Source organism: Equus asinus, chromosome 5, assembly GCF_041296235.1.
Source record: "Equus asinus isolate D_3611 breed Donkey chromosome 5, EquAss-T2T_v2, whole genome shotgun sequence".
NCBI lineage: Eukaryota > Metazoa > Chordata > Mammalia > Perissodactyla > Equidae > Equus > Equus asinus.
The window spans coordinates 96574953-96601087 of record NC_091794.1 but is presented as its reverse complement, the minus strand read 5'-3'; the positions used below and the strand labels follow the sequence as shown (position 1 = coordinate 96601087).

The window sequence follows — 26135 nt, the reverse complement described above, 5'->3', positions numbered from 1 at the left end:
TAGAACCGGCAATGTCCCTGTAGCACTCAGCACAGTGCCCAATACAGATCGGCTGTGCTCACTCTCCAGATGGGCCAGGAGCCCGAGGGATGGGGAGTTGCGATGGTCTGGCTGAAAGAGCCCTCTGGCTTATCTGCACTGAGTCACAAGCCACTGGCTCTCAGACTGGGACAAAGCTGGAAGGGCCTGGCCTCTTGTCCGCCCATGCAGAGGTCATGCCCCGGCCCTCACCTCTGCCGTCATCTTGGCAATGAGCCCAGCGGAGATGGCCCCGCTGAGCACGTTCCGCCTCAGGCCGGGGTTCCTGGGGTCCTTGAGGTTGCTGATTCGGCTGCGTACGCGATTCCGGTACTTCATGTCTGTGCTCTTGAGCTCCTGGTAGATATGTGACATGGTCAAGGGCCAGCCAGCCATGCGCAGAAGGGCAGAGAAGGATGGGGAGCCTCTCCCAGAAGCCCAAGGAGCCCCAGGGCCATCTCTTCCTCTCCTTGGACTTGCACAGGGGCCGGGCACCTTTGTGACCTCTGATTCCCCAAGTGGGGAATCTCATTTGGACATTTGGGGTCAGCCATGTATCAGGGACAGGAAACAGCCTCCATGGTGAGCTCAGGTGGTAGCAAGCACTGTGGTGTCAGGGACCCCACGAATGGGCATCCTGGGTTTGTCTGTGCCTCTTGTGTGATCTCACATGGGTCACATGACCTCTTTGTGCCTCAGTTTCCTTGTGTATAAAATATAGGGCTGTAATGAGGTTCAGTGAGCTAAGCCACATGATGCACGAGGGTGGTGTCTGGGACATATCCAGTGCTCAAAATCAAGGGCTGCTGAGATGACGACAATGACGAAGATGACCTCTAGTTTGGAAGGGCCTCTGGAGGTTATGAGTCCAGTCATCAGAGGAAAGCATAAGATTAGGAACCACATGTTTAAGGCTCTAAGAAGTATTGCAATAAAGAAATGGTTGAGTTTTATTTAATCTGGTGTTCCCAATATATCAGAGCATAGAACCTGCCGCCCCATTTCCCTACTACCTACTACCATCCCATGGAACCCACTTTGGGAATGGCTGGTCAGGTACTTCTCTCATTACCAGATGAGGAAGCTGAGGCTTAAAAAGGGTGCAGGCCCTCACTCAAGGTCACAGGGCAAATTCCCGGCAGAGACGGGGCTGGAAGCCAGATGCCCTCCTAACAGTAATGCTCTCTCCACTCCCCCAGCAGGAAGTCACCCCTGGCCACCAACCACAGTGAGTCCTCTGTGCAGACACTGCATCCCAGACAGGCCTCCCACCCCCGCCTCCCTTCTCCATCCTCTGGAGGAGCTCAGGGCACACAGCCGCGATTTCTTGGGCTCCTGAGCCAAACAGAATCAGGAAGACAAAGCCTTTGCTGGGAAAAACCATATTCGAGAAAGAGACTGCAGGGAATACGAAAACTGGAAATAGCTGACTGGCTAGAAGTGGTGGGAGGGAATACGGTGTTATTTATTTTTTCTGTTATTGTTGTTTTAACGTTTGTACAATAAAAATGTGAAAAGAAGGAATATGCCATAATGTATTTGAAAGTCAAAAAGTTTGTTTAAAAATCTGTATTTGGGATTCCGGGTGGCGTGTATCCGCTTGGCAGGTGGGGACAGGGGGCTGCAGTGTGTCCATCCGCCTCTTCCTGACTCTGTCTCCATTTCCTGAGATCACAGGGGAGGACTGGGCGGAGCGAGGACCCGGGGTCACCGACCCCTCAGAGGGGCGCATGCGAGCCCCACAGCTGCCGTGTTAGTCCAGGGTCGCTCCAAAGAGGACAGACCTTTTCTGGACACAGAGCATTCGAGCCCCCAAACTTACCCTCCCCGTGACCTCCCACCACGTCAGAACAAAGAGAGAAAGGGTTGATGCAGCTTTGATCTCCTCTCCTCCAGGGGAGGGGGAAGGAAGGAAGGCAGGCTGCGAGTGGACTGTGAGTGGAACTGAGCACCGGATCATCCACCTTTGTTTCATACTTGAAGGTGGAACGGACTCCTTGGAGGGACAACTGTTCTGGAGAAAACAAAGATGAAGCTCGTGATAGTTCTGACACCTTGTGCTCTGTGTTCCTGAATTAATTGGAAATTATGAAAATGTACCTGGTGAGGAGTTGGACAGCTCAAGACACACCGGTTAATAATTTAATGACGGCGGAGGGAAACTCCCAGGAGATGTGCTGGAGGATATTAGGGTGAGCCTCAGGCAGGCAAGTTTGCTGTCTGCAGAGGGGCCCCCACCCCTCCCCAGCAGATCCAGTTGAGCTCCCCAGACAGAGCCCAGAGGCCTCCAAAGGGTCACTCACACCTTGCTGTGACATCAGACCCCCTATCCCTTGGGGATTCTGTCCCCGTCCCTTCACGTCACTCTGACATGCAAAGCTTTGCCTCCGGTAAAAGAAATTCCATGCCTTCATCCAGTGGGCACTGTGCGGAGGGAGTATTTTCCCCAAGACAAAAATCTTTTGGTGCAATGGGCCCATATCACACAGGTGGTCACCCTCCCACCCCGCCGTCTAGAAGGCCCCTTTCAGATAGTGGGAGAAGGGGGCACATGGAAAGAGCTCAGGGCACGGAATCCAAGGACCAAGGTTTCAGGCCAGCTCTGACAACCAGTGGTTCCTGAGCCTCAGTTTCCTCATCCGCAACATGGAAACACCAGCCCCTGCCTCACAGAGACTGTTGTGAGAGCTAACAGAGGTAGGAAGTGTCATTTGCCCATCACAGTGCCTGGTACATATTCAGGGGTCAAAAAGGGGAGCTGTTATCTTCAGAGGATGGAAGAGAGGGAAAGGCTGTGCAAGAGAAATGCTGTCCTCTCTGTCTGCTCTGACACTTGATGTCACAACCCAGGCACGTTGTGACACCGCCTGTCTGGCACAGCAGTTGGGCCTTCAGGTTCCGGAGTCACATTTTCTGGGTTCAGATGCCAACTCTGCCACTATTATTTGCTGTACGAGCTTTGGCAAGTGACTTAACCTCTCGGAGCCTCAGTTACCTCACCTGTACAATGGGATTAATCGGGGGACCTACGATGTGGGACCGTCTGCAACACTGAATGAGGCGCTGCTCGTAAAGAGCTGAGCTAGAGGCCGGCAGGTGCGAGACTTAAATGTTAGCTAGAATGCAGAATTCCGGTTCGGGGGCACAGCAGGGGGCCGGCCCCCGCCTCTGCCCTCCTCCCTCATTGTCCTGGGTCCCTGGCACCAGGGGGACTTGCTGCTGACAGCCCAGCACCCGCAGCCCCAGCACAACTCAAGGATATGATCTTCAATTTCTGATGCCATCTTGTCACAGTTGACTCCATAGTCCTTGTAATCATCTGAAAGAGATTCGGCAAACAGAGACATGACCTTGGCAGTGAAGCCTGCTTGTACCGGGCACTGTAGCACTCCCACTGCTGAGCAAGACCGCAGCTCCTCTGCCCTTGGGAAGCCCTTCCCTCCCCACCCCTGGCCCAGGCCCTCTCACCCTCCGCCTTCAGGGCCGCTGAGAGCATCTCCACACACTTGTCCCGGACAGAATCCCCCGTGAGATAGCAAGGTGCCAGGAGGCAGACGGAGGGGGCAAAGGTGGGGCTCGAGGGGCTGCTGGGTGTTCTGGGGGTCTCCGCTTTTGATTTGCTGCTGTTTGATCTGAGGATGACAATCAGTAATGGTCATTTTGACATTAAGCGAATAAAGCATTTATTGAGCACCATTCTAGATGTTTCTATGGATGATCTCCTTTAAGCCTCGTAACAAACCTGTGAGGTAGGTACTATTTGAGACACCTGACATGGATCATCTCATTTAATCCTCATAACAACCCCATGAGGTTGACACTATTCTTACCCTCATTTTAGAGTTGCGTTTTAAAGTGAATTTTAGAGAAAGATACATGTAAAATACTTTGACTCAGGTCACACCTCTGGAAACGAGTAGAAGCAGAACTGAAACCCAGGTGGCTGAGCTGCGATACCAGGCCCTTAACCAACCACCACACCCTGCTGGTTACAGAACAGGGAAACGACGACGCCAGTAACCAGACGCCAGTCCCTTCATCATGCACCGCGCTAGCTGCTCTCTCCCCAGGCTCTCCCTGAACCATTCATTTGCTCATTCAATAAATATTGATGGGCACCTGTTCTCCAGGTACTTTGCTAAAGACAAGGGAGAAAGCAGACAGGTGAGAAAAGCTCCCTCTCTCAAGGACCTCACAGTCTGGTGGGCAGTGAATTTATCACCATTCAAACGATTACCACCGTTACGGGATGGGGAGCGGGCTCTTGCCATGTCCAGGCACTGTGCCACACTTCAGCAGCTTTTTCTAATTTAATCCTACAGCAGTTCTCGGAGGGAGAGGCTCTCCTTGTCCCCATTTCCAGCTGAGGGAACAGAGAGTTACACTGCTGAGATCTGCTTAAAGTTCCCCTGCTAAGACCCAAACCCAGGTCTGTCTGATTCCAACGCCTACGCTCTTAATTCCTATGAAACACTTCCTAAGAATAATCCCATTTTGGTTTTGGCTTAAAAAACCACAAATATACATATGCATAGATGCACAGATGACTGGAAGGATAACCACGTGTCTTGGCTTGGGCCGCCAGAACACAGACTTAAACAACAGAAACTTAGTTTTCATACTTCTAGACACTTGCAAGTCCAAGATCAAGGTGGTGGGCAATTTGGTTTCTGGTGGGAGCTCTCTTCCGGGCTTGCAGACGGCCACGTTCTTGAGAGCAAGCGAGCTCTCAGGTGTCTCTTCTTCTAAGGACACTAATCCTATCAGATCAGGGCTCCACTCTTATGACCTCATTTAACCTTAATTTCTTCCATAAAGGCCCTGTCTCCAAATACAGTCACATTGGGGTTTGGGGCTGCAACACATGAACTTGCGGGGGGGGGGGGGTCACAAACATTCGGACCACAACACCACGTTCATAATAATTCTCTCTCCAAGATGGGATTATAGGAGATTTAAATCTTTTTCTTTTGCTTATACATATTTTCTAAATCTTCTATGAAGAATATATCAACTTGTATAATGAGAAACTCTTTTCTTGTTTTTTGTTTTTTAACACTGATGAGCATGAGCGGTCACTCAGTGTTGATGGCTCAGACAGGCTTCCTGTCCTCCTGTTCTCAAGGAAGTGCCAGCAAAAGGTAGAAGCAACCCAAGTATCCATTGAGAGATGAATGGATAAACAAAACGTGGTATATAATACAATGGAATATTATTCAGCCATTAAAAGGAATGAAATTCTGAAACATGCTACAACATGTATGGACTTTGAAGACATTATAAGTGAAATAAGCCAGATACAAAAGGACAAAAACTGTACAATTCTACTTATATGAAGTACCTACAGTAGTCAGATTCATAGACAGAAAGCAGAATGGCAGCTGCCAGGGGCTGGGGAGAGGGGAACGGAGTTAGTGTTTAATGGGGACAGAATTTCAGTTTGGATGATGAAGGACTTCTGGAGACGGGTGGTGGTGACTGTTGTACAACAATGTGAATGTCCTTAATACTACTCCTTAATACTACTGAACTGTGCACTTAAAAATGGCTAAAGTGGGTAAATTTTATATCTATTTTACCGCAATAGAAAAATCTATATAATAAGTGTAATGAATGAGAGCAGCCATCAAACCTGAAATATGCAATGACAACTAATCTGTTTTATATATTTGGTAAATCTTAATCCATTTGAAATGATAAAATATCTTTTTTCTCAGACTGAAAAAAAAAGATTAAAATGGAAAACTTTGTTATTTGTATTTGACCACAATAAAAAAAGTAAAAAAAAAAAAAAAAAAAAAGAATGAAGTACTGATGCATGCAACCAGAAAAAATCGGGTCAAGGCTCAGACTCCAACTGGCGGTGGTCCCTTTCAGGTCTTCATGAAGAGAGTGCTGGGCGATGTCACAAGAGGCGTCGTCCTCCCGCATCCCGGAGGCGGCCCGTGCCAACAAGCATCACGATGCCAGGGCTTAAGAAAGGTCAAACAGGTCACACACTACAGTGCAATTCAGTCCAAGAAATTCAGCAAGGGATGGGGAGTAGGAGTTGGGCACTAGAGGAGCGGGCATTCTTGGCAGAAATGCCTGGAAGCGTGGAAGTCTATGGTTTGTATGTGCAATGTTGGGGGGCTCAGGGCAGCTGGAGCGTGAGCGTGAGGGAGCTGGAGAGAGAGGATGTGGACAGACTCTGGGGCTTGTGAAGGATGGTAATAACAAAGGCCACCACTTACTGTTTGCTATGCGTTCCTCTCTCTAACCCTGAGACTCACACGTGACTAGCCCCATTTTACAGATGAGGGGATGGAGCCCTGGGAAGTGAAGTGACTTTGTGAGAGTCTCACACCTCCCTCCCTTCCAGAGCTGCCTCTGCACTACTCTTGGGGACAGGGCCCAGTACTCAAGATGTCACTGCCTTCATCTCTTGGCTGTTCCCCAGTCTCATCTTTCAGTAACCCATCAGGATCTGCCAGCCAGCCCTCATGCCTCCTAGGAAAAACCGACTCATCGGAGCTGAAGAAATGAGGGTCCTTCCTTCACTCCAGGGTCTTCCCACACTGAGCCCTCGTGGAAGGGCCCAAAAGGCTGACGCATTTCCTAAATCCAGGGGGCACCACTCGCATTGTCACCTGGGTACCCCTTGGAGTTGCACAGTGGACAACCTGGGCAGCCACACCAGGCAGCTCTGGAACTATGGTTGTAGAGGACGCTGGGCTTCTGACAGTCTTTCAGGCCCAAGGAATTGTGTCTGAGAGTGAAGCTGACTGAAGAGCCCAGGCTTCTTAATGCTACAAACCTGAGGTTATAAGAGAATCCCATTCAACAGCCCCCCGAGCACCCCTCAGTGTGGATTCTGCCAGTGACCTCTTTGTCCTCCAACCCCTGCTGTTTCGCCTGACCTCGGATGCCCTCTCTCACCACAGATACCCTTGGACTGCCGGGATTCTTGTATTCTCTGGAGCTCTGAGGCTCCTCAAAGCTGTCTCAGTGCTGCCACGGGGGCGGGAGGGGGGCGGGGGTGGTCTGGGGACGGAAGGCTCTCATAAGGTTGACATTTTGAATCCCCAAAAACTCATCCAGAGGGATTCCCTAGCTTTTATTTAATTGTTAATGCAGTTTGAACCTTACTGTTCTAGATGAACTTACCCTGGATTCTACCCAACCCTGACAACTGGGTGGCCTGGCAGCCAGGGCACAGGGACAGCGAAGCTGAGCTCCAACCAGCTCTCCCTGGAGTCAGATTTCAGCGGGAGGGAAAGCTGGGGTGAGAGGCTGGGACGGTATAAACTCTGGTCTAAGGGGCTGCCTGCGACCAGAACCAACGTCTCTGCACAGCCCGTCCCTGCCCCAGGCTCTCACCCACAACAGCCACAACAGCCCAGAAGCTGCTCGCCCTACATCCTCTTGCCCCCTTACCGTCAATTTGCCACACAGCAGCCTTGGGGCCCTTTCAAAAACTCACAGCTGATCCCAGCATTCTCCTGCTTCTGACCTGCTAATGGCTTCCAGCTGTTTTTAGCATAAACTCCAACTTCTCACATGGCCTTCCAGCCCCTGCACATCTGGCCCTGCCTCGCCCCGACCTCATCTCACGCCAAGTCCCCTAGGGCAGGGTTCACTGAAGCCCCCTCCCCCTCGCTGCTCCTGTCTGTTCCTTAAACACCCCAGTCACTCTCGGCATAGTGCCTTTGCGCTGGCTGGTCCCTCCTCCCGGAAGGCTCGTTCTCCTCCAGATTTCCCTGTGACGGGTACTTTCCTGCCAGGCAGGCCTCGGCTCCAATATCACATCCTCAGGGAGGCCTTCCCTGACCACCGCGGCCAAGTGCACTGTTCCTGCTTGTAACTCTCTAGCACGTGACCTGATTTCTTTCATTCATAGCACTGATCCAAGTCTATAATTAACTTGTTTATGTGTTTATAAACATTGTCTGCCTCCATCTCCAGATTACAGCTTCCAGCGTATAGGGACCCCGTTGGCTTCCGGCACCTGCAACAGTTCTAGGTGGGCACCTGATGACTCCTCGTTGAATGAATGAACACAGGATGAGTTGAGGGAGCTGGCCACAAAGAGGTGAAAGGCACGTCCAGGGGGTCTAGGCAGAGCTGAATTGGGCAGGGGACAGGTCCTCTTTGGAAGGCCAGTGGCCCCATTCCCTGAGTTTAAGAGAAGGATCTCCTCTGAGCCAGCATCTGTCAACTCCCATGACCTGGGCCATCCCATCTCCCACACCTGGGATGGAGTCCCAGATTCTTCCTGGCACCGCCCCTCACTGACCCGTGGGCCCCATCACCACACTCTCAAGGTCTAGGACCCAGCTGTGGGGAACCACCAGGGGGAGCTTGGAGCAAGCTGCTAGGAAGGAGTCATAATAACAAACAACAACGAGAACTGGTCCTTTGGGGAATGCCTACCCTGAGGTGGCATATTAATTAAGAACCCAGGCTCCAGAGCCAAACTCCCAGGTTCAAAGCCTGACACCACCACCTTGTAGCTATGTGACCTTAGGCAAGTTCCTTAACCTATAGCTGCCTCAGATTTCTCATGTGTAAGATGGGGATAACCATAATACCCATCTTATAGAGTTGTTGAGAAATTGAAGCATCTAAGAGAATTTCAGTAACGAAGGATTAGGAAACTTACAGAGATTACCACGTTAAGTGCAAGTATTGTTACCAAGCACTAGGCATTTATTGAGCACTCACACGGGTTACAAACAGTGCTAAGCATTTCATTACCTCATTGGAGCCCCACAGTGACCTTGAGAGGAGGTCATAATTATACCCACCTTCCAGATCAACAGACTGAGGCTCAGAGAGTTGAACTTGTTCAAGGTTATCGAACTTGCAAATGGCAGAGTCAGACCACAAGCCTAGGTCCGCCTGCCTCCCAAATTCTTTTCAACACATCTCACCACGTCTCTAAAAGGCAGAGGGTTTTCCAGAGTCCCCTTATGCGGCCTAGGCTAGGCTGCTTGCTTCATTTTCCCCCCACCTCCTTGGCAGGGCACTCCCAGTCCGGGTCCCTCCTCCTGGCTAGGAGCTGGCTGGCTGGCTGGCTGGCTGGCTGGCTGGAATTCGTGTCTGGGTGGCATATCCGGCAGCCATGCTCATTCTGCTTTCAATGCACACGATTGGGAAGTGTGCCAAACTGCAGAGAGGGCATCACTGGAGTGGGGGCGGGGGTCTGGATTGATCAACAGCTTCCTTCTGTTCCCTGAATGTGCCAGCGCCAGCACCAGCCTGTGGTCTGACACCGTCAAGCCCTCAGAAGACGCTCCCGCCCCAGGTCAGAGCAGAAGCACCTGGAGGCTCGCTGCTCCTGCGCGCCACCTCGAGGGCATTTTGGTTACTGCACCGCCAAGCAAGCATAAGTGCTCGGTGAGAAAAAAAAGTGCACCAATTCGGACAGCTGGGTCCTAACGGCAGCTGATAAAAGCAGCCTTCTTCCCTGTCACAGGGATGCCCCTCATGGTCTGCTCCCCGGGACTCCAGCTACAGTTCCCAGAGCACCAAGCTCGCTCATCCTGCCACACGTCTGCACGCGTATTCCCTCTGCCCTCTCTTGGCTTGTCTACCGGCAAACTCCTATTCAGCTTTCAGTGCTCAGCACACACTCTCTTCCATGAAATCTCCTGTGACTTCTCAAGTCATACTGAGACACTCTTCCTATGTTCCCATTGTTTTACAGCTTCAAAAAACAAGCATTTTCGCGTCTGCTTCTACACTAGTGGTTAGCTGTACCAAGGCAGAGATCTGAGTCTAAAATCTCTGCCTGGCCTTAGGGGTCACAAACTGGCTAGCTACAAATGTGCTTTGTTTGCTCTACTGTGTCTCAGAAAAATAGGAATGTGCTGCCAATATTTAAAGTTGGGAGTGTCCTCTGACAATCTAAATGTCCAGCTTTCCTTAAAAAATTGGAAGACGTGGAGCGCTGGACTTTGGTTTCTACAAAGCAACAAGCCGCTGGGGCTGGGGAGTGGGCGCCCCCTTCAGACGGGCAGGTGCTCTCCAGTTTGCCATGGTCTCCACTAGTCACCCAGTGTGTGCACAAGCCCTTGACCCCCGGAGGACGTTGAGTTTGCAAGGTGTTGAACAAATGTGCTCACTGAATGAATGCATGGGTGGATGGATGGATGCATGCATGCATGGAAGAGAAAGATGAAATAGAGAAGCAGAGAGTGCAGTAGCCACTCCGGGTAGGGGATAAGGTGAATTTACAGGACTTGCTTCTGTCCCTTTGGGTGGCCCACCCCAAATACTGACCCAGCAGGAAATGGCACAACTGCTGGAAGGACAAACATATTCTGCTCGACTGACCTTCAGAAAGAGAATGCATTATGGGATGGAGCCAGGAGACGTCAAGGCCACAGTCAAAGTCAGGAGAGGAGCCTGGAGTTATAAATCCTTACACAAATGTCGAATGTTTTCATTACAGCATCAAACCCAGAAATGGATTAGTGGTCAGTGTTTCATTTTGGGACAGGACGATCCTTTGTTATGCAGGGCTGTCCTTCACATCCCAGGACATTCAGCGTCTCTGGCCACTGCCTTCCAAATGCTGTGGCGCTCCTCCCTCACTCCCACTGCAGACTAAGTGTCTGTGTCCTCCCCAAATGGAAGCCCTAACTCCCAGTGTGATAGGACCTGGAGGCGGGGCCTTTGAGAAGTAATCAGGTCAGGATGAGGTCACGAGGAGGGGGGCCCGTGATGGGATTAATGTCCTTATAAGAAGAGGAAGAGAGACTGGAGTGCTCCCTCTCTCTGTCTCTCCCTCTCTCTGTCTCTCCCTCTCTCTGTCTCTCCCTCTCTCTCTCCCGTGCAGACACAGAGAAAAGGTGGCTGTCTGCAAGCCAGGAAGAAAGCTTTCACCAGGAACTGAATTGACTGGCACCTTGATCTTGGACTCTCCAGCTTCCAGAACTGTGAGAAAGAAACATCTGTCGTTTAAGCCACCCAGTCTATGATATTTTGCTATAGCGGTCCAAGCTGACCAAAATACCCCCCAAGTCATAGTGACAACTGAAAATACCTCCAAAAATTTCTAAACGAACCTCATTGAGAACCACTGGTCTAGAACCAGGACGACACTGGAGCCTCCATTCCTGGGCCTTACTCATGACACACGCGGCTAATCGACCAGAGAACTCACAGTCTTACTGTGTGGGTCTAGGACTCGGAGGCAACATGATGTATGAGGTTTCCTCCTCTCCCCTGCCTTGGGCTTCCTCCGTTAAAGCAGAGAGAGGGACACACATGGAACAGGACTTTTGGGATGGAGAAGTCCATGGCTTCCTTTACCTTTCCATCGATGGCCTTTTTGGAGAGGAGGTGGCCGAAGACTTGGAGTCCACAGAGTCTCTCCTGAAAGAAGAGATTGGAGGTGAGACTCTCTCGTAGGCCAGCATCAGCACTGATCTACAGAGTTCAGAGGCTGGGGAGAAAGCATCCCGGAGCCAGGCCTGCTGGAGTGAGGATGGTGGAGCCTACCTGGACCACAGCTGCCCGGGAGAGGAAGCTCCAGGCAGTGCGGGCTGGCCACCCTCACCTGCCCTCCATCTAGTGAAGCAGTACAAGGAAGGAAACCTAATACGCACCAGATACATTACATGCGCTACATCACGTACTACTGGTTATTAACGACATTCTCAGCGGGCCCCGCTCCTCCTTGCTATCTGGCAGGCCTTGTGGGGCCCACGGAGATTAGAATTCCTAGGATTGCCTATTCTCATGAGGACCTGGAGAAGGTTGGCTTCAGTCACCCCCACAGGCACCTTAGGAGGAAGAGAGGAGAAGCACGTAGGCCTTGAAGATAGAAGAGCTGGGTTAAAAGAGTAAGTGAAAAAACAGGGTACAAAATTAGATGCGCGCAGGGACCGGCCGGGTAGTGCAGCGGTTAAGTTCGCACGTTCCGATTCTCGGTGGCCCGGGGTTCACCAGTTCGGATCCCGGGTGCGGACATGGCACCGCTTGGCATGCCATGCTGTGGCAGGCGTCCCACATATAAAGTAGAGGAAGATGTGCATGGATGTTAGCTCAGGGCCAGCCTTCCTCAGCAAAAAGAGGAGGATTGGCAGTAGCTAGCTCAGGGCTAATCTTCCTAAAGAAAAAAAAAGAGAGGCAATGACATGAGTTGTTATCCCACCCTGCCCCTGGGCAGGTCATCAGTTCCCTCACCTGTCAAGCGGGGAGAAGCTGACCTACACCTCGGGGCTGCTTGGGAAGAAGACATTACATCATTTACATCCCTACAGCAGTTCCCAGCAGAACGAAGTCCTCCAGGCTCCATAATCCCAGGCATCTGATTTCCTGTTTTCCAGCTTGTGCGATGCTCCTGCATGGATTTCTAGCTCCCACCTCATCCTCTCCGTGGTCTGGGAGACAGTGGGTGAGGCAGCTTCAGGGGCTGGCCTTAATTATCCTGCGGACCAGACCCATCCAGCTCCAGACTTTCACCCCGGCTTAAACACAGGGAGAGGCCGCAGAGGGGCAGAGGGGAAGAGAGACCCTCCTCCACATCCCGCTGCAATCCCACACCAGGCCCTGGGTGCTCCTCTGTCGGGTTCCTCCCCGAGTGCCCCATGGGGATGGCAGGTGCAGGCCAGAGCAGAAAGGCAGAATTCGTGCAGTGAGAGGAAGAAGGGAAGACAGGACCCTCTACCCCGAGACTCAGCCTTTTCTGGCCCTTCCTCATTGCTTTTCTTTTTAGAACAAAACAGAAATATTCCACAGTTACTGCAAATGATCATTATGAAAAATATTCAGGAACATGAAAAACTGCTTAGAATACAACAAGAAGATAAACAAACAGGGACGTAATCGTTTGTACACTCTGCCTGCAGGAACGGAAAAATTACGTGCGTAAGTAGATCAGGACTGGGAGGGAAGAGGAAAATAAAAGCTGTTTCATTTGTTGGAAGTGGTATACTGACAAATACTTTTCATTTTTATGTCAAATTTCAATAATGCGGTTATAGTGTTTATATAATAAATAACGATAGTGAATTATTAAGAAAACTAAAAAGAAAGGAAGTTCCCCAACTGAGCTGAAATGCGACCCCTGCCGACTTGATCCTCCCAGAAAGGTGGGGAGACAATGTCACGACTCTGCTCAGCCACAGTGACAGCTGCACTTCATAGCTTCACAGCTGTGGGCGGTGAGCTGGCATCAAGAATTCCACATCCCAGGAAAATGGTTTTAGCGTGCAGGACTATTCTGTGCATCGCAGGATACGGAGCATCCTCTCTGCTCTAAGTTATTTTTACAACGAAAAATGGGAGTAGTGTGGTGGGGGTGCACTTCCCTCCTGGTCAAGAATCACTCCTCCGACAGTGTGTTTTCTGCAGAACACTTATTTTACAGGATTATAATAAGCATTCATTTAAAAAGGAAAAAATGTTTCAGAAACACCTGCAGTGGGGCCGGCCTGGTGGTGCAGTGGTTAACTGCGCATGTTCCGCTTGGGCGGCCCAGGGTTCACTGGTTCGAATCCTGGGCGCGGACATGGCACCACTCATCAGGCCATGCTGAGGCAGCGTCCCACACGCCACAACTAGAAGGACCCACAACTAAAATATACAACTATGTACTGGGGGTATTTGGGGAGAAAAAGCAGACAAAAGAAAAGAAAAAAAAGATAAAAATGCTGATGTATCACAGATGGTATTGTCCATATTATCTCGTATCATCTAGTACCATCAGATACTGTTCAGTTTTATCTCGTACCACTTCCTTATCTATTAGATGAACAAGACTCCCCCCGCCCCACCAAGAAGTTAAGTGATTTGTCTAGTCACATAGGGAGTAGGTAGGATTTATTTTTATATGCATAAAGGTTGTTATCTACCATGATGGATAAGACATTTGGGCCCTGGAAAGCCGTGCAATTTTGGGGACCCTGGTTGGGGTGGGCAAGAGAGAACGGGCACGAAGTTGAGACAAACAACCGCTCTATTTGTCTCAGCAGAGGTCTGGGGTCTGACAGATGAAGACTGGAATCTCACTCTGTCACATAATGGCCGTGTGATCTTGGGAAAGCCCTGGCTCTCAACCTTCAGCTCCCTCATCGCTGACAAAGGTGGAATGTCAGCTGTTACTAGGAAACAACGCTGATGGTGCCAACGACCCCTGATGGGTAACTTACGTCTAGACAGGAAGCGCTATGAGTGAACTATAAATAACTAGCAGAAAACCAAAGCTTCTGAGGCTGCCCCGAGTGCAGTGGATCTTGCAACTGGTCCTCGCCCTTGCTGGGATCCTGGAAGCTTTGTCGCCGGGACTGTTATAGCATCTGGGACATGGGGCTTCTAAGTCAGGGGGTTCCCATCCATTGCAGTCTCATTCCCTGCAGCTGGGCTGTCATCTGCCTGGGTCAGAGAATAGCTCTGGACACGGTGCCGGCCCCTGTGAGGACTCTGGCTGATGAGAAACACCTGAGGCTGCCCTGCTGGCACAGCACATCTTTGTCTCCTGTCCCTGCCTCCTTCTAGGTGACGCCAGTGCCAAGGAGGCCTTCTGGGGTCTTGTGAGTCTGTCTGGTTGAGCCAAAGAAGACTCCCAGAGGGGGCCCCCTAGGAGATAACAATAACCACCTCCTGGGGGGGTGTGAGGATTAAGCGAAGTTATATGCACAGAGCTGCTGGCAGAGGACGTGACAAGTGTTGGCCCCTTTCTCTCCATCCCAGAAAAAATACCTGTCTTTGGGCTCTTCCCGTTTTTTCCTTGGTGGAGAAAGGCCTGCTTCTGGCTTCCAATCGGAACAGTCAATCGCTTTTTCCTTCTTCTTTGCTTTTTCTCTTTCCTCTCCTCTTTCTCCTTTGGGGGGTCCGGGGGAGTCTGAAAACAAAAGGGTGGCATTGTTCCTCAACTCAGCTTTGTCTCAGCAGGACCCAGCACGGCTTTGGGGAGGAAGAAGCAAAGGGCAGGGTCAGGGACAGCCACACACACAAATATAAATTTATACACAAGATGCATATACCATCTGCACATATGGTGCAAATCCACATTCACACAGAGGACAGAAAGACATGTGCACACACCTAGGCACATACTTGTACAAATGTGTATATACAGACGTGCTACACAGACAAGCACACAAGCACACAGAGATACGTGCCTAGGCACATGTACACAAAACTCACACGTCTACAAATCTTGCACTTGCGTACACAAACACAGACTCCCCACCTGAGGCCATCTGTCATTTGTTAAGTCACTCAACAGACATACGCTGAGTGCCTGCCAGGCATAGTTTCAACCCAGATACAGGGAGGAAAACATGGCCCAAGTCGACCTCCCCCCCTCTCACCCAGCAGCCGCTTCCAGTTTTTGATGAGGACTTTGGCCAAGGACACCACCTCCTTGTCTGAGCAGTGCTTGCGGACCCCATTAACGGCAACTCCAATCCTGGTCGTCTGCGAAGTGAGAGGGTTAGGAGCTGGCCTGGGAATGGACACACGGAACGGGCTGCCCCCACTGGCAGGACCTGCCCCGGCTCAACCACCCCTTCCCCCAGCCTCAGCCTCTCCAGAGCCCCAGCTCTGACCTGTGGCTGAGGTAATTACCCTGATCCTATAACTGGGGCCCTGACCTGTGCCCTCACTGAGGTCCAGTGCCCAAGGAAGGCCCAGCCCCCTGCACTGAGGGATAACTGCGGCTTTGGAGAAAAGCTGAGGTGATGGTGGTGGGTTTGGCTGGTGACGAGGACCCCGCCCCATCCCCCACCCCCTGGTGTCTCTGAGCTCGAGTTTCAGCTCCAGACACAGCTCTGGCTACAGCTTGGGCCTGTGCCAATTTTTTCAATTTTTTTTTCTGGGCCAAGAGCTTCTGGTAATGTTTGGGGGCTACATGGGCAACACAGGGCGGGATCTAAAAATGGGGGCCTTTCCCTCTCCGTGGATCACTGGCCTCTTGGATTCCACAGGCCCAGGGCCTTGAGAATTGGGATTTTTGAGGACAGCAAATCAGTCTTTCTCTCAGAGCCAGAGGGTCCCCTTGGAAGGTACCCCGCTCCCATGCAGATGCCTCAGGCCCCACCCTCAGAGCGCCTCAAGGTCTCCCCCTCCCACCGACCCTCCCCTCAGAAATTCCTCCCAGGTCCCACTCTTGGAGGTCTCCCTCCCCCACCCCCAGAGTCTTTCCCTTCCCCAGGTCTCCCCGCCCCCCACCCGCCAGGCACTGCCCCCAGGGCTTCCCACCCCCACCCCACCTGGAGTAGCTGGATGGACATCTGACAGCTGTTCAGCTTCTTCAGAAGATCGAGGGCCCCTTCCTGTGGAAGGCCACAAGGTGAGGACCAAGGGCGGCAGGTTCTGCCCCAGGCCCCTCTCTGACCACTGTGTGGTCTTGGTGGGAGAGAGGTGGGCAGGAGGCATGGGGGAGACGGTTCCAGCTGCAGGATATGGGCAGACAAGTGGTCGAAGGACAGGCAAGAGACAGAGAGGGAGAGAGGAGGAAAAGATTCTGCCCCAGACCAGCTCCCTAACTTCATCTCCCACCACCCAGCTGGGTCCAAGTCCCTCTGAGCCAGTGTCCAGCCCTGAGCCCTCCGGTTGGTTCAGCTGTTCTTTCTACTAGGCATGCTCTCCCCTTCCCCATCTTCTCTAAAATTAATCACTTCACAGTTTATTGTTATCGTTTTTGTGTCTGTATCCTCCTCCCCTCACTTCCCAAGTGGGAGTTTCTACAGGGTGAGGATGGCGGCTTTTTTTTTTTTTACAGCTTTATTGAGGCATAATTGACCAATAATAAACTGCACATATGGAAGCTGGAATTTGATGAGCCTTGACATCCGCATACACCCATAAAACCATCACCAAAATCAAGATAAGAATATAGCCATCATCCCCAAAAGCTTCCTTGTGCCTCTCTGTAATACACCCCTCTTGCACCTCAACCCCAGGCCCAGGCCCCCACCATTCTGCTTTCTGACACTAGAGGAGGAGCTTGCGTTTCTAAGGATTTTCTGTACTGTAACGGACTCTCTTTTGTCTGGCTTCTTTCACTCAGCATGAATTATTTTGAGATTCATCCACGTTGCTGCATAGATCAATAGCTCCTTTTTATCGCCGAGTAGTATTCCTTTGCATGGATATACCATACTTTGTTTATGCATGCATCTGTTGACAGGATTTGTGGGCAGTTTCCAGTTTGGGGCTATTACAGATGAAGCTGCTAGGAAGATTCACGTACAGTCTTTGTGTGGACATATACTTTCATTTCTCTCGCGTAAGGAGGACTGTTTTAATCTCTGAGGCCTCGGGGTTCAGCACACAGCCCAGGGGTCCCTCAGTGAATGAATAAAGCAGAAAGCAGAAGGCGGGAGGGGGAGAGCGGGGGTGGGGGGGGTTAAGAAAGGGGACTCAGATGTGAAAATCTGCTGGCTGCCAGGCCCTGAACAACCTCTGACTCATTTCAGCCTTGTTGTTCCTCCCACCGGCTTCCTAGAAGCCAACCACAGTCTCCTGTCCTGAGATCAGTTTCCTGGGGAGCACGAGACGACTGTGTCCTGTATGCCCCTTGCCCTGGCCCCACTGTGGGGTTCCAGCTGCCAACCCCTGCCCTGCCAAGCTTCCTGGACCATGTCCCAAGATCTGCCCTCTGTCAGTCCTCAGCCTCCCTTAGCTTGGGCTCACAGTGTGTTTTCAGAAGTGTGACCTGTGTGCACGTAAACTTAACGGCATGACCCTGTGTGTGCCAGTAATTAAAGGCTTACTATATGCTGGCCAGTGTGCTAAGTATTTTACCTACATTATCTTGCTTAACTCTCACAACGACCACCCTATGAGCTAGGTATGACTATTAGGGTGCCGTTTTTTTTTTTTTTCCCACACAGAATTATCACCCCATTTTCACAGAAGAGGAATCCAAGAAACAGAGAGGTTAAATCATTTGCCCAAAGTTACAGGAACTGAGCTGGGATTCAAACTCAGGCCTTTTGGGCTGGAACCACTATACAAACTGTGTAGGTATGAACATAGATCTGTGTCCCGTCAAGGAATATCAACATGGCTAAGTGCAGTGGTATGTTGCTCAATGTTTAATAATTCTCAAGGGGGAAAAACCTCTGATCTGTAGTGTTTGCCAATTTCTATGGTGTAAATACTGCTCCCATGGCCAATTTCAAGCAACCAACCAGCTGGCCCCAAAGGAGGTGCTGGGAAGAGATGGGCAGTAGCACGCCATTATATAGTATTTCCACCATATCGATGCAATAGATGTAAATCACCTCTAGACCATAGATGACAGTGAAATGTAGAAAAATAATTGGGAAGTGATGATTTTGGAGTATTTATTACCGTTGTTTTTAATATAATTTATTTAATTGTAAGCATACACTTTAGTTTTTAAAACAATGGTTGTATTTAACAACCGGCTTGCAAAATTCCTAAAAATTTAACAATCGGTGTTAAGCCAGTTCCAGCTCACCACTGGGCGTGTGTCTCTGTATGTCACACTATATAACTGGGTGGAGGAAGATTGGCAAGGGATGTTAGCTCAGGGCCAATCATCCTCACCTCACCAAAAAAAAAAGAATTTGTATATAACTGGGTCATGCTAGAGAATAGCCCTGAGCCCTAGTTGTAGCTAGGCTCACAAAGCCATGTGCAAGTGTTGCCAGGTGTGTCTCTCTGCATGCACGTATGGGATGTGTAGCTGGTGGTATTTCTCGTCCGGGGTGGAGCTGTATGTAGTGGCTGGAAGCCCAATGGGTCTATTTGTCTTTGTGGGATGATGCCCGTGTTATAACTTCTGAATGCGTAAGTGTGGCTGTTGGCTAAGTCTGTAGCTTTGCCTGGCTGGGTGTAGCTGTGTTGTGTGCAGGCGTGCAGTCGTCCTTGCGTGTCTTTCTGTAAATATAATGGTCAGTGTGTCTGTCATGTCAGTCAGTAGCCACGTCTCATATGCACTTATACTCATAGCTGTGTGTTTAACTTCTGTGTGTGGCTGCGTGTGTGTAGCTGTTTGTTGTGTGTAATTACATGTGCGTGTAGCTGCGATTGCTGGTGGTGGGTACGTTTGAAGCTGTTTCAGTGGGTGCACACTCACAGCCTCTGACAAAGCCCTAAGGGCTGGGACTTCTGTAACAGGCAGTAAACCCTCCGCCTGAGCTGCAACGTGGAGGATCATCTTGTTCCAGGAAGTGTGTCCTCCTCCCCTCACCACCACTGGGCGGGCCCACTTTCACTCCCAGAGTAGGCCCCACCTCTCGGCCACGGGCCCAGAGCTCTCCGTGCCCACCCAGATGCTGCCAAGAGCCCAGGCGCAGACGTGGCTGCACACTGGCTCTGTGTAGCCGGGACACGGCGGCCAGACTTGCATCTTTCCTGGAGAGACCTCTGGGTACTTCCGCAAGAACCCATCTCAAAAGGACACCATGTTCTCCTCCCATTTCACAGATGAGGAAATCGAGGCCCAGAGAGGGAAAGTAGAGTGGTGGGCATAGGGGCATAAAAGGCGGCAGAGGAGGCCAGGGCAGGCCCCTTCTTCCTCAGCCAGAGCTCTGCTGGGAACTGAGCCGCATGTCTCAGGTCTCCTAAACTCCCCAGCCTCCCACCCCTCCCAGTCTCCCCCCCTCCCCCAGAGGCCCAGAATCTGCTGGCCCAAAAGTGAGGTCAGCAAGGCGCAGGGCTGGGATAACCTGTCCACTTGGGTGGAACTTAGCTCACAAGACCTGGGCGGGCTCTGCCGCCCCCAGTTGGGAAAGTGTCCCCATGAGGTGAGGCTCAGTTTTGCTGATTTTGGAGGGTCCTGGAATGAGGGCGGGTGGCGCCTTAGAGTGTGAGAGTGAGAAGCTTCCAGTATGGCAGGTTTCTGTGCAAATACCGAGCCATCCTCTAACTGAGCACCAGTCAGAGTGCTACCAAGGGGTTTACAAACCCATCTCACTTCTTTCCCCCTCACCAGCGTCGACCACCACGTCCAGTGCCACTCCTTCCTAGGAGGCAGGTAAGCTCCCCTCCTCCTCACAGAGGAAGAAACTGAGGCTCTGGCCTTTACACAGACACCAACTCCTCACCGCCCATGTCTGCTCTAGGGCTCCCTGACGCTCCACGACTCCAGCCACTCTTCCCTCTTCTCTGCTCTAAAACCTCCCTTAGGGTCCATCCCTTTTCCAAGTTTCCAGGGTCACAGAATGTGCTGGAAACGCAGGTTCTGCTCCAGCACGTGGCTATGGATGGTGAGAGGAGGAGAGCCCTTTGGGCTACCACCACCCCCCCGCCCCCCGCTCTCTTCCCTACCGGGGTGTGCCCACCCTCCCTGACCCAAGGCCAAGTTTGCTCCGGCTAGGCACCCAGGCGGCCGCCGACCGGAGGCAAAGATCATGGGGAGGATAAACATTAACTTCAAGTCGCCCTGCGCTCGGAGTTCCCGGCACTGAGTGCCCAGGGACCCGCAGGTAGGACCGCCAGTCCCTACTCCCCCCATCCTCCGGGGCCCAGTCCCCGCACCGCCCAGGCCTGTAGCCCGCCCCCTGCCCCCGCCCGCGGGCCCCGAAGGCGGGCGCTGCCGCGGCCCCGCACCTGTTCGGCCCCCGCCCGCCGGGCCCCACCCCGCGGCCCAGCAAAGGGAAAGTTGCAAACAGCACCGCTCCTGCTGGCGCCCCAGCTGTGGGGTCGCAAGATCCGCGGCCCTTCGCCCCTCTCCCCTAGATCCGTTCCCGGGCTGCGAGATAGACGCTGCACAGCACCCCTCATCTGCTCAAGTTTCTCTGCCCTTTCCCAGGCCGCCCAGGATTTTGTTCCCCCCGTCGCCCCTCCCCCCGCCCGCCGTCGCCGCCGCTCCCCGGGCTTTGCACACAGCTAGTCCCGGGACGCCGAAAGTCCTTTTCCAGGTCCCGGTCTCTTCACTTGCTTTCCCAGGCCCTGCACAAGCCACCCAGCGGTCCCCGAACTCTACAAGTCCAGAGGGACGTGCACCCAGAGGGTCTTCGGGGCCCGCACGATCCCCTCGGCGCCCCGGGCCATGCACACGCCCACCCCTAGGTGCCCAGCAGTCCCCAAGGGGCGCTGAGCCCTGCACCCGCCGCGCCTCCCTCGGGCCCCTGAGTCCTGCACGCGCCTCCCGGGCGCCGGGCCAGCACGCGCCCCCGGGACTCCCCGGCTCGCACGCGCCGCGCCTCCGGGGGCGGGGGCTGTGGCCTTAACTCTGCACCCTCACCGTGTTCTTCCTGGCCACCATCTTCTCTAGCTTTTTGGCGATCCTCAGCAGCTCCTCTTCCTGGCCCATGGTGGCCCGCGACGCCCGGCGGGGCGCGGGGCACGGGGGCAGCAGCTCGGCCTCGGGGGCAGGAGGCGCAGAGGCGGAGGGCGCGCAACCCGCGCGGGCCCCAAACACACACGACACACACGCCTGGCGGGGGCGGGGCCCTCCCCCCACACCCCCCTCGGCGGGCCGGCCTCCGAACGTGGGGGAGGGGTGGCTGCGCTAAATATAGACTTCAAGGACTTGCTCGGGCAAAGACTGCCCGCGCCGGCCAGTCGGGCCTCCCGAGAGGGACGAGGCTGCGAGAGAGGGCCCTGCACCTCGGGCCCTTCCTGGGGGGCCGGGGGCTGACGGAGATTTGGGGAGGAGGGCTCTCTGGCGAGTGGGGAGGCCGTCGTCCCGGGACAGGGGAGGCTGTCGCTGCGCGGAGGGAGCCTGAGGGCGCCCCGGGGGCTGCGGGGAGAGTTCTGGGCTCCCGCGTCTCTGCTCGCGGCAGCTCAAAGCGGCAGATCGAGCTCCGCGCTTCTGCCCCGGTGGAGGCAACTTGGCGCGCTGGGATCGCATTTTTGTGCGCGATCATTAAATCGAACTCGGCCCTACTCTGTGCTCCCGCGTAGATCCAGGCCCTCTGTTGCCGTTTATTTGATTCCTTACAGTGAAGTTCTGCGTTTCTACCAAGTCCCAGTGCTGCCGTCCGAGTAGTGAGGGCTGGGGAGACTTTGAGAAATACTGACCCCGGGACGTGGGCGCCCTTTATTTATTCAGGGTCCGACCGCTGCCTTCCCAGTGGGATCGGGTCTGGAAGGGTCCATCTTGGGCGGAGGGAAGGAAACAGAATTGTGCCCCCACAGCTACACACATCTCTGTACCCGTGGAAGGACCTTACAAGCGTCCCCAGCGGACCCAGGAAGGGTCCTAAACAAGTGAGTTTAATTGACAGAAAATAATCTTTCGGGGGGTGGAGGGAGTGTGCTTAGGGACCTAGAGGGGAGGCGGGAACACTGGTCCACAGTGTGTGCAGGGCGGGAGCTGGGGGTGGGGCGCACAGTGAAATCTCCAGACCGTCCTGAGGGAACCTTGGAGAACCCCATCCCAGCCCGGGCCACAGAGACAGCGCCGGTGTGGACCCCCCCATCTGGCTTCTAACTGCTGCTGTGGGACCTGGGAGGAAAGGAGGAAGGGGTGGGTCTTTTCATTCATTCAACAGATATGTATTGAGTGTCCAGGCAACGAACAAGGCAGACCCAGTCCCAGCAAGCTTGAGATTCAGTCTATGGGCAAGAGAAACTCTAAACGAATTTGGACACGATCAATTCTGTATTATCACAACTGGGGTGAGGGTCGGGAAGAAGGGGGGGATACGTTAAGGACACGTTTGAGGGGACCTGCGTCAGTTAGGGTGTCATCTCCTCTGAAGAAACGAAGTGTAAACTTTGGGCCCGAGTGCAAGGTGGGAGTTGAGGGGAGGGAGGGAGTGTTCACGTGAGAGAGGAAGTAACATTCGTTCAGTCGACATATATTTACTGAGCACCTACCATGTGCCAGGCAGTTCTAGCCCTGAGCATCCAGGAAGGAACAAAATGCTCCTGGAGTTGCAGCAAAGCTTAGGGATGGGACAGTGCTTGGCTGTCAGGAAACCGGTGTGGCTGCAGCACCCAGATGAGAGGAGGGTGGGGAGAGGCGGGGTCTGACCACGCAAAGTATTATCGGCCACTTTGAGGAGGTTAGGCTTTAACGGTTTGGGGTGTGAGGAGGTCTCCTGCCAACCCTGTTACAAGTCCCTCTGGGTTGAAGGGACAGCTGTCTGCAGTTAGTTAGAACTGCCTTTAAAAAAACAAACAAAAAAACATGTGACATCAAAAGAACCCGATGGCCACATCATCAGGGCTGGAAGGACACTAAGAAAACAGCTAGTGCAACCCTCTCGTCGCACAGATGGGAAGACTGAGGCTCAGAGAGGCCCAGGGCCACACTGCTCAACCATGCCAGACACGGTTGGTACCCACCACATCCCTTCTGCCTGCTGTCCTCCCTGGAGGCCTCCAGCGGGCAATTCCTGGACACTCCTCGGACAGCTCCCCACATCTGAGGGCTCCAGGGCAGGCTGGAGGCGCTTGGGAATTGACACCCCCAGGAAGGACCCCTCAACCAAGGAGAGACCAGAGGTGGTGGTAAACATGCCAATCTCTTCACTCTCAGTGGGATAACTTGAAGGCATGTTCTAATCAGGATAGTCTCTCAAAGGTCCCCAACAAGATAAGCAGCCCTAGTGGCACCGGGTGGTAGCCCCTCATGGATACACTGTTGCTTTTTGACCTTCTCTTTCACTTCCCCACCCCCTCATTATGTTTCCTGGGATCATCTCTCAAATAATAAACTACTTGCCTCCAAATCCTGTCTCAGGGGAAATCAAAATGAGACAGGGACGGTGGCAGAGCTAAAACACGTCTCCAGACTCCTCATCCAGTGCTCTTTCCTCCACACCAGAGTTTCTCAACCTCTGCACTATTAACATTTTGGACTGGCTAATTCATTGCTGTGAGGGGCAGAGCTGTGTACTGTAGGATGTTTAGCAGCATCCCTGACCTCTAGCACCTAGATGCCAGTAGCACCTTCCAGTTGGGAGCAATCAAAAACGTCTCTGAGGGGCCGGCCCAGTGGCGCAGCAGTTAAGTTCACACGTTCTGCTTTGGCGGCCTGGGGTTCGCCGGTTCTGACCCCCCGGGTGCGGACATGGCACTGCTTGGCAAGCCATGCTGTGGCAGACCTCCCACATATAAAGTGGAGGAAGATGGACATGGATGTTAGCTCAGGGCCAGTCTTCCTTAGCAAAAAGAGGAGAATTGGCAGCAGATGTTAGCTCAGTGCTAATCTTCCTCAAAAAAAAAAAAAAAAAAGTCTCTGCATTGCCAAATGTCCCCTGGGACAAAATCGCTGGTGGTCGCAAACCACTGCACTTCACCAGCTGCCTCCCTTACTGGGTCCCGAGAAAATTCCCAGCCCTAAGATTCCCTCCCCTTCCCTGTTACTCTTCCGATCACATAAATGAAACCAGTGGAATTTACTCAAAAAAATCTTTTATTAGAGAGGAGTGAAATAACAAGTCTGAGGCAAACAAAATCAGACAGTGAGGGCTCAGAAGACAACCCTGTTCCTGTGGGAACACAGACCAGCCAGGTCTCCAGAGTAAACAGCCCAGCCTCCTGGGACAGACTGCTGCGTTGGCCATTGGCACCCTCTGGTGTCCCGTCTGGCCAGGGCCATCCCTGCCAGGGCCCAGCGCCCAGTGCCCATAAGGCTGAGGTGTTAGAGACTGAGGATGGCCTGGGTGTATATGTTTTCGATGATGGGGCTGGAAGCCATGGTGGGATTTCTGGCCCTGGCAAGCAGAACCTTCCAGTCTGTGCCCTCCCATTTCTGTCACTCTGCTTTCTCCTTTCTTGGCCCATTCCTCCCCCGAAACTGAAAGGCTCCTGAGCTGACCGACAGAAAGAGCAGAGAAGTGAGGATCAACGATCCTGGACCATTCCTCTCCTTCCTGCTACATCAAGGCGAGTGGGCACATTCGGGTGAGTCCTACTCTACCTCCTGACTGGGGAATGTAGCAGAGGTCCCCCGGAAGGCTGTGCTGATCCTCCAAGGGGTGATATTTAGAATATTTATGTAACAGCCAGGATAGCACGGGCATTGACCTGCTAGAATGGACACAGGCCACAGACAGCTGCAGGGTCACACAGGTGTAAACCAGCTGATGGTCAGTCTGCCCCTGAGCCCAGCCCCTGGAACCTAGCCCTGCCCACTCCCAAGCCCAACCTTTGGGACCAGCTTCCCAGCAAGGGACCACCTCTGCAGGACCCTTCTTCTATTCATGTGGCATCTGGAACTCAGTAAAGGAATACTAGACTAATAATGGCTGAGAAGACAGTCCCTGGTCTGGCAGAATCCCTGTCTGGACATGGAGAATGACGAAGCAGGCTGGTCCTACTCTTGTGGAGGCCCCAGACTGATGGAAGAAGCACAGTGCTGGTCTGATGAGGGACTGCGGGTTTGGCAGCTGCAGCTAGCTCAGGAGTACTCAGATCCAGCCATACAGCCCCCTGGCCTCTGGCGGGTAATGAGATAGAGGGGAAAGAACCACCATCAGCCCTAACCTGGCAAGGCGCAGTGTCCTTGGCAGGGGCACGGGCCCACGGCAGGGAGGAAGGCCAGCCACAGAAGCACAAGGAACAGAGGAAGCAAGACCTAAGGAAGCGAACACCTCAGCTTTCCAGTCATGCGGCTCAAGTCCTAGCTCTGAATGTTGGGGTCCAGCATGGGGATGGTCCAGGCACACAACGGCCGGCAAGGAGCTAGTCTTGCAAAAGCTGCACAGAACTTGCTGGGAGAACCCCAGTCCTCGAGCCCTCCCCTTCCGTGAAGCCAACCTGAGGAGAGAGGGATGAAAATGGACATTTACTAAGCACCTACTGAGTCCCAGCTGTTTGTCTCCCTCAGTTTCACAACTGCCCTTTTGTGGGTGGACGAAATTATCCCCATTTTACAGGCGATGAAACTGAGGCTGGAGGCAGCAAAGCCACTTTTCCAATGCCTCCACACTTCAAAGCCCAGGTTCCTGTTATCATACACGTCTCAACAACAAGCATCAATTAAATGCTGGGTGACGGATACCTGGTTGTGAACACAGATTTGTGTCTCGTGCCTGACTGTGATGGACTGAAGATGCCAGCTCCTCAGAGACCCAGCTCCTGCCCCTGCCTGGCCCCACTCCCAACACAGACAACCAACACCAGCCCCGAGGAACCCTGGGGAACAAGGGCCAGAGGAGGCTTCCTTCTCGGCACAACTGGCTCTGTTCTGTGCCCACTCCCAGGTTCCTCAGCTACATATGTCCAACTGTTTGAGACTTCGTGACCCA

General features: G+C 52.9%; 2 protein-coding genes and 1 long non-coding RNA gene across 5 annotated transcripts in view; 1 reads left to right on the top strand and 2 right to left on the bottom strand.

Moving 5' to 3' along the window:
- Window positions 1-21747, bottom strand: part of TCEA3 (transcription elongation factor A3) — a 31169-nt gene extending 9422 nt beyond the window's left edge. Inside the window, exons 1-8 of the mRNA XM_044769983.2 lie at window positions 21176-21747; window positions 16224-16286; window positions 15324-15429; window positions 14710-14851; window positions 11317-11379; window positions 3487-3650; window positions 3281-3337; window positions 232-386 (exon numbers count right to left, since the gene is read on the bottom strand). Coding sequence (XP_044625918.1) covers window positions 232-386; window positions 3281-3337; window positions 3487-3650; window positions 11317-11379; window positions 14710-14851; window positions 15324-15429; window positions 16224-16286; window positions 21176-21244 — 819 coding nt within the window. The 5' untranslated portion in view covers window positions 21245-21747. The remainder of the gene's footprint in view (window positions 1-231; window positions 387-3280; window positions 3338-3486; window positions 3651-11316; window positions 11380-14709; window positions 14852-15323; window positions 15430-16223; window positions 16287-21175) is intronic.
- On the top strand, window positions 20278-24778 carry LOC139045354 (uncharacterized). The gene is made up of 3 exons (XR_011503570.1): window positions 20278-20414; window positions 21986-22143; window positions 24690-24778. It is a non-coding gene; the product is annotated as an uncharacterized lncRNA (long non-coding RNA).
- ASAP3 (ArfGAP with SH3 domain, ankyrin repeat and PH domain 3) overlaps window positions 24281-26135 on the bottom strand; it is a 44520-nt gene continuing 42665 nt past the window's right edge. For all 3 annotated transcript variants that reach the window (XM_070510711.1, XM_070510712.1, XM_070510714.1), the window contains one exon: window positions 24281-25644. The gene's annotated coding sequence lies outside the window, so the exon portion shown is untranslated. The remainder of the gene's footprint in view (window positions 25645-26135) is intronic.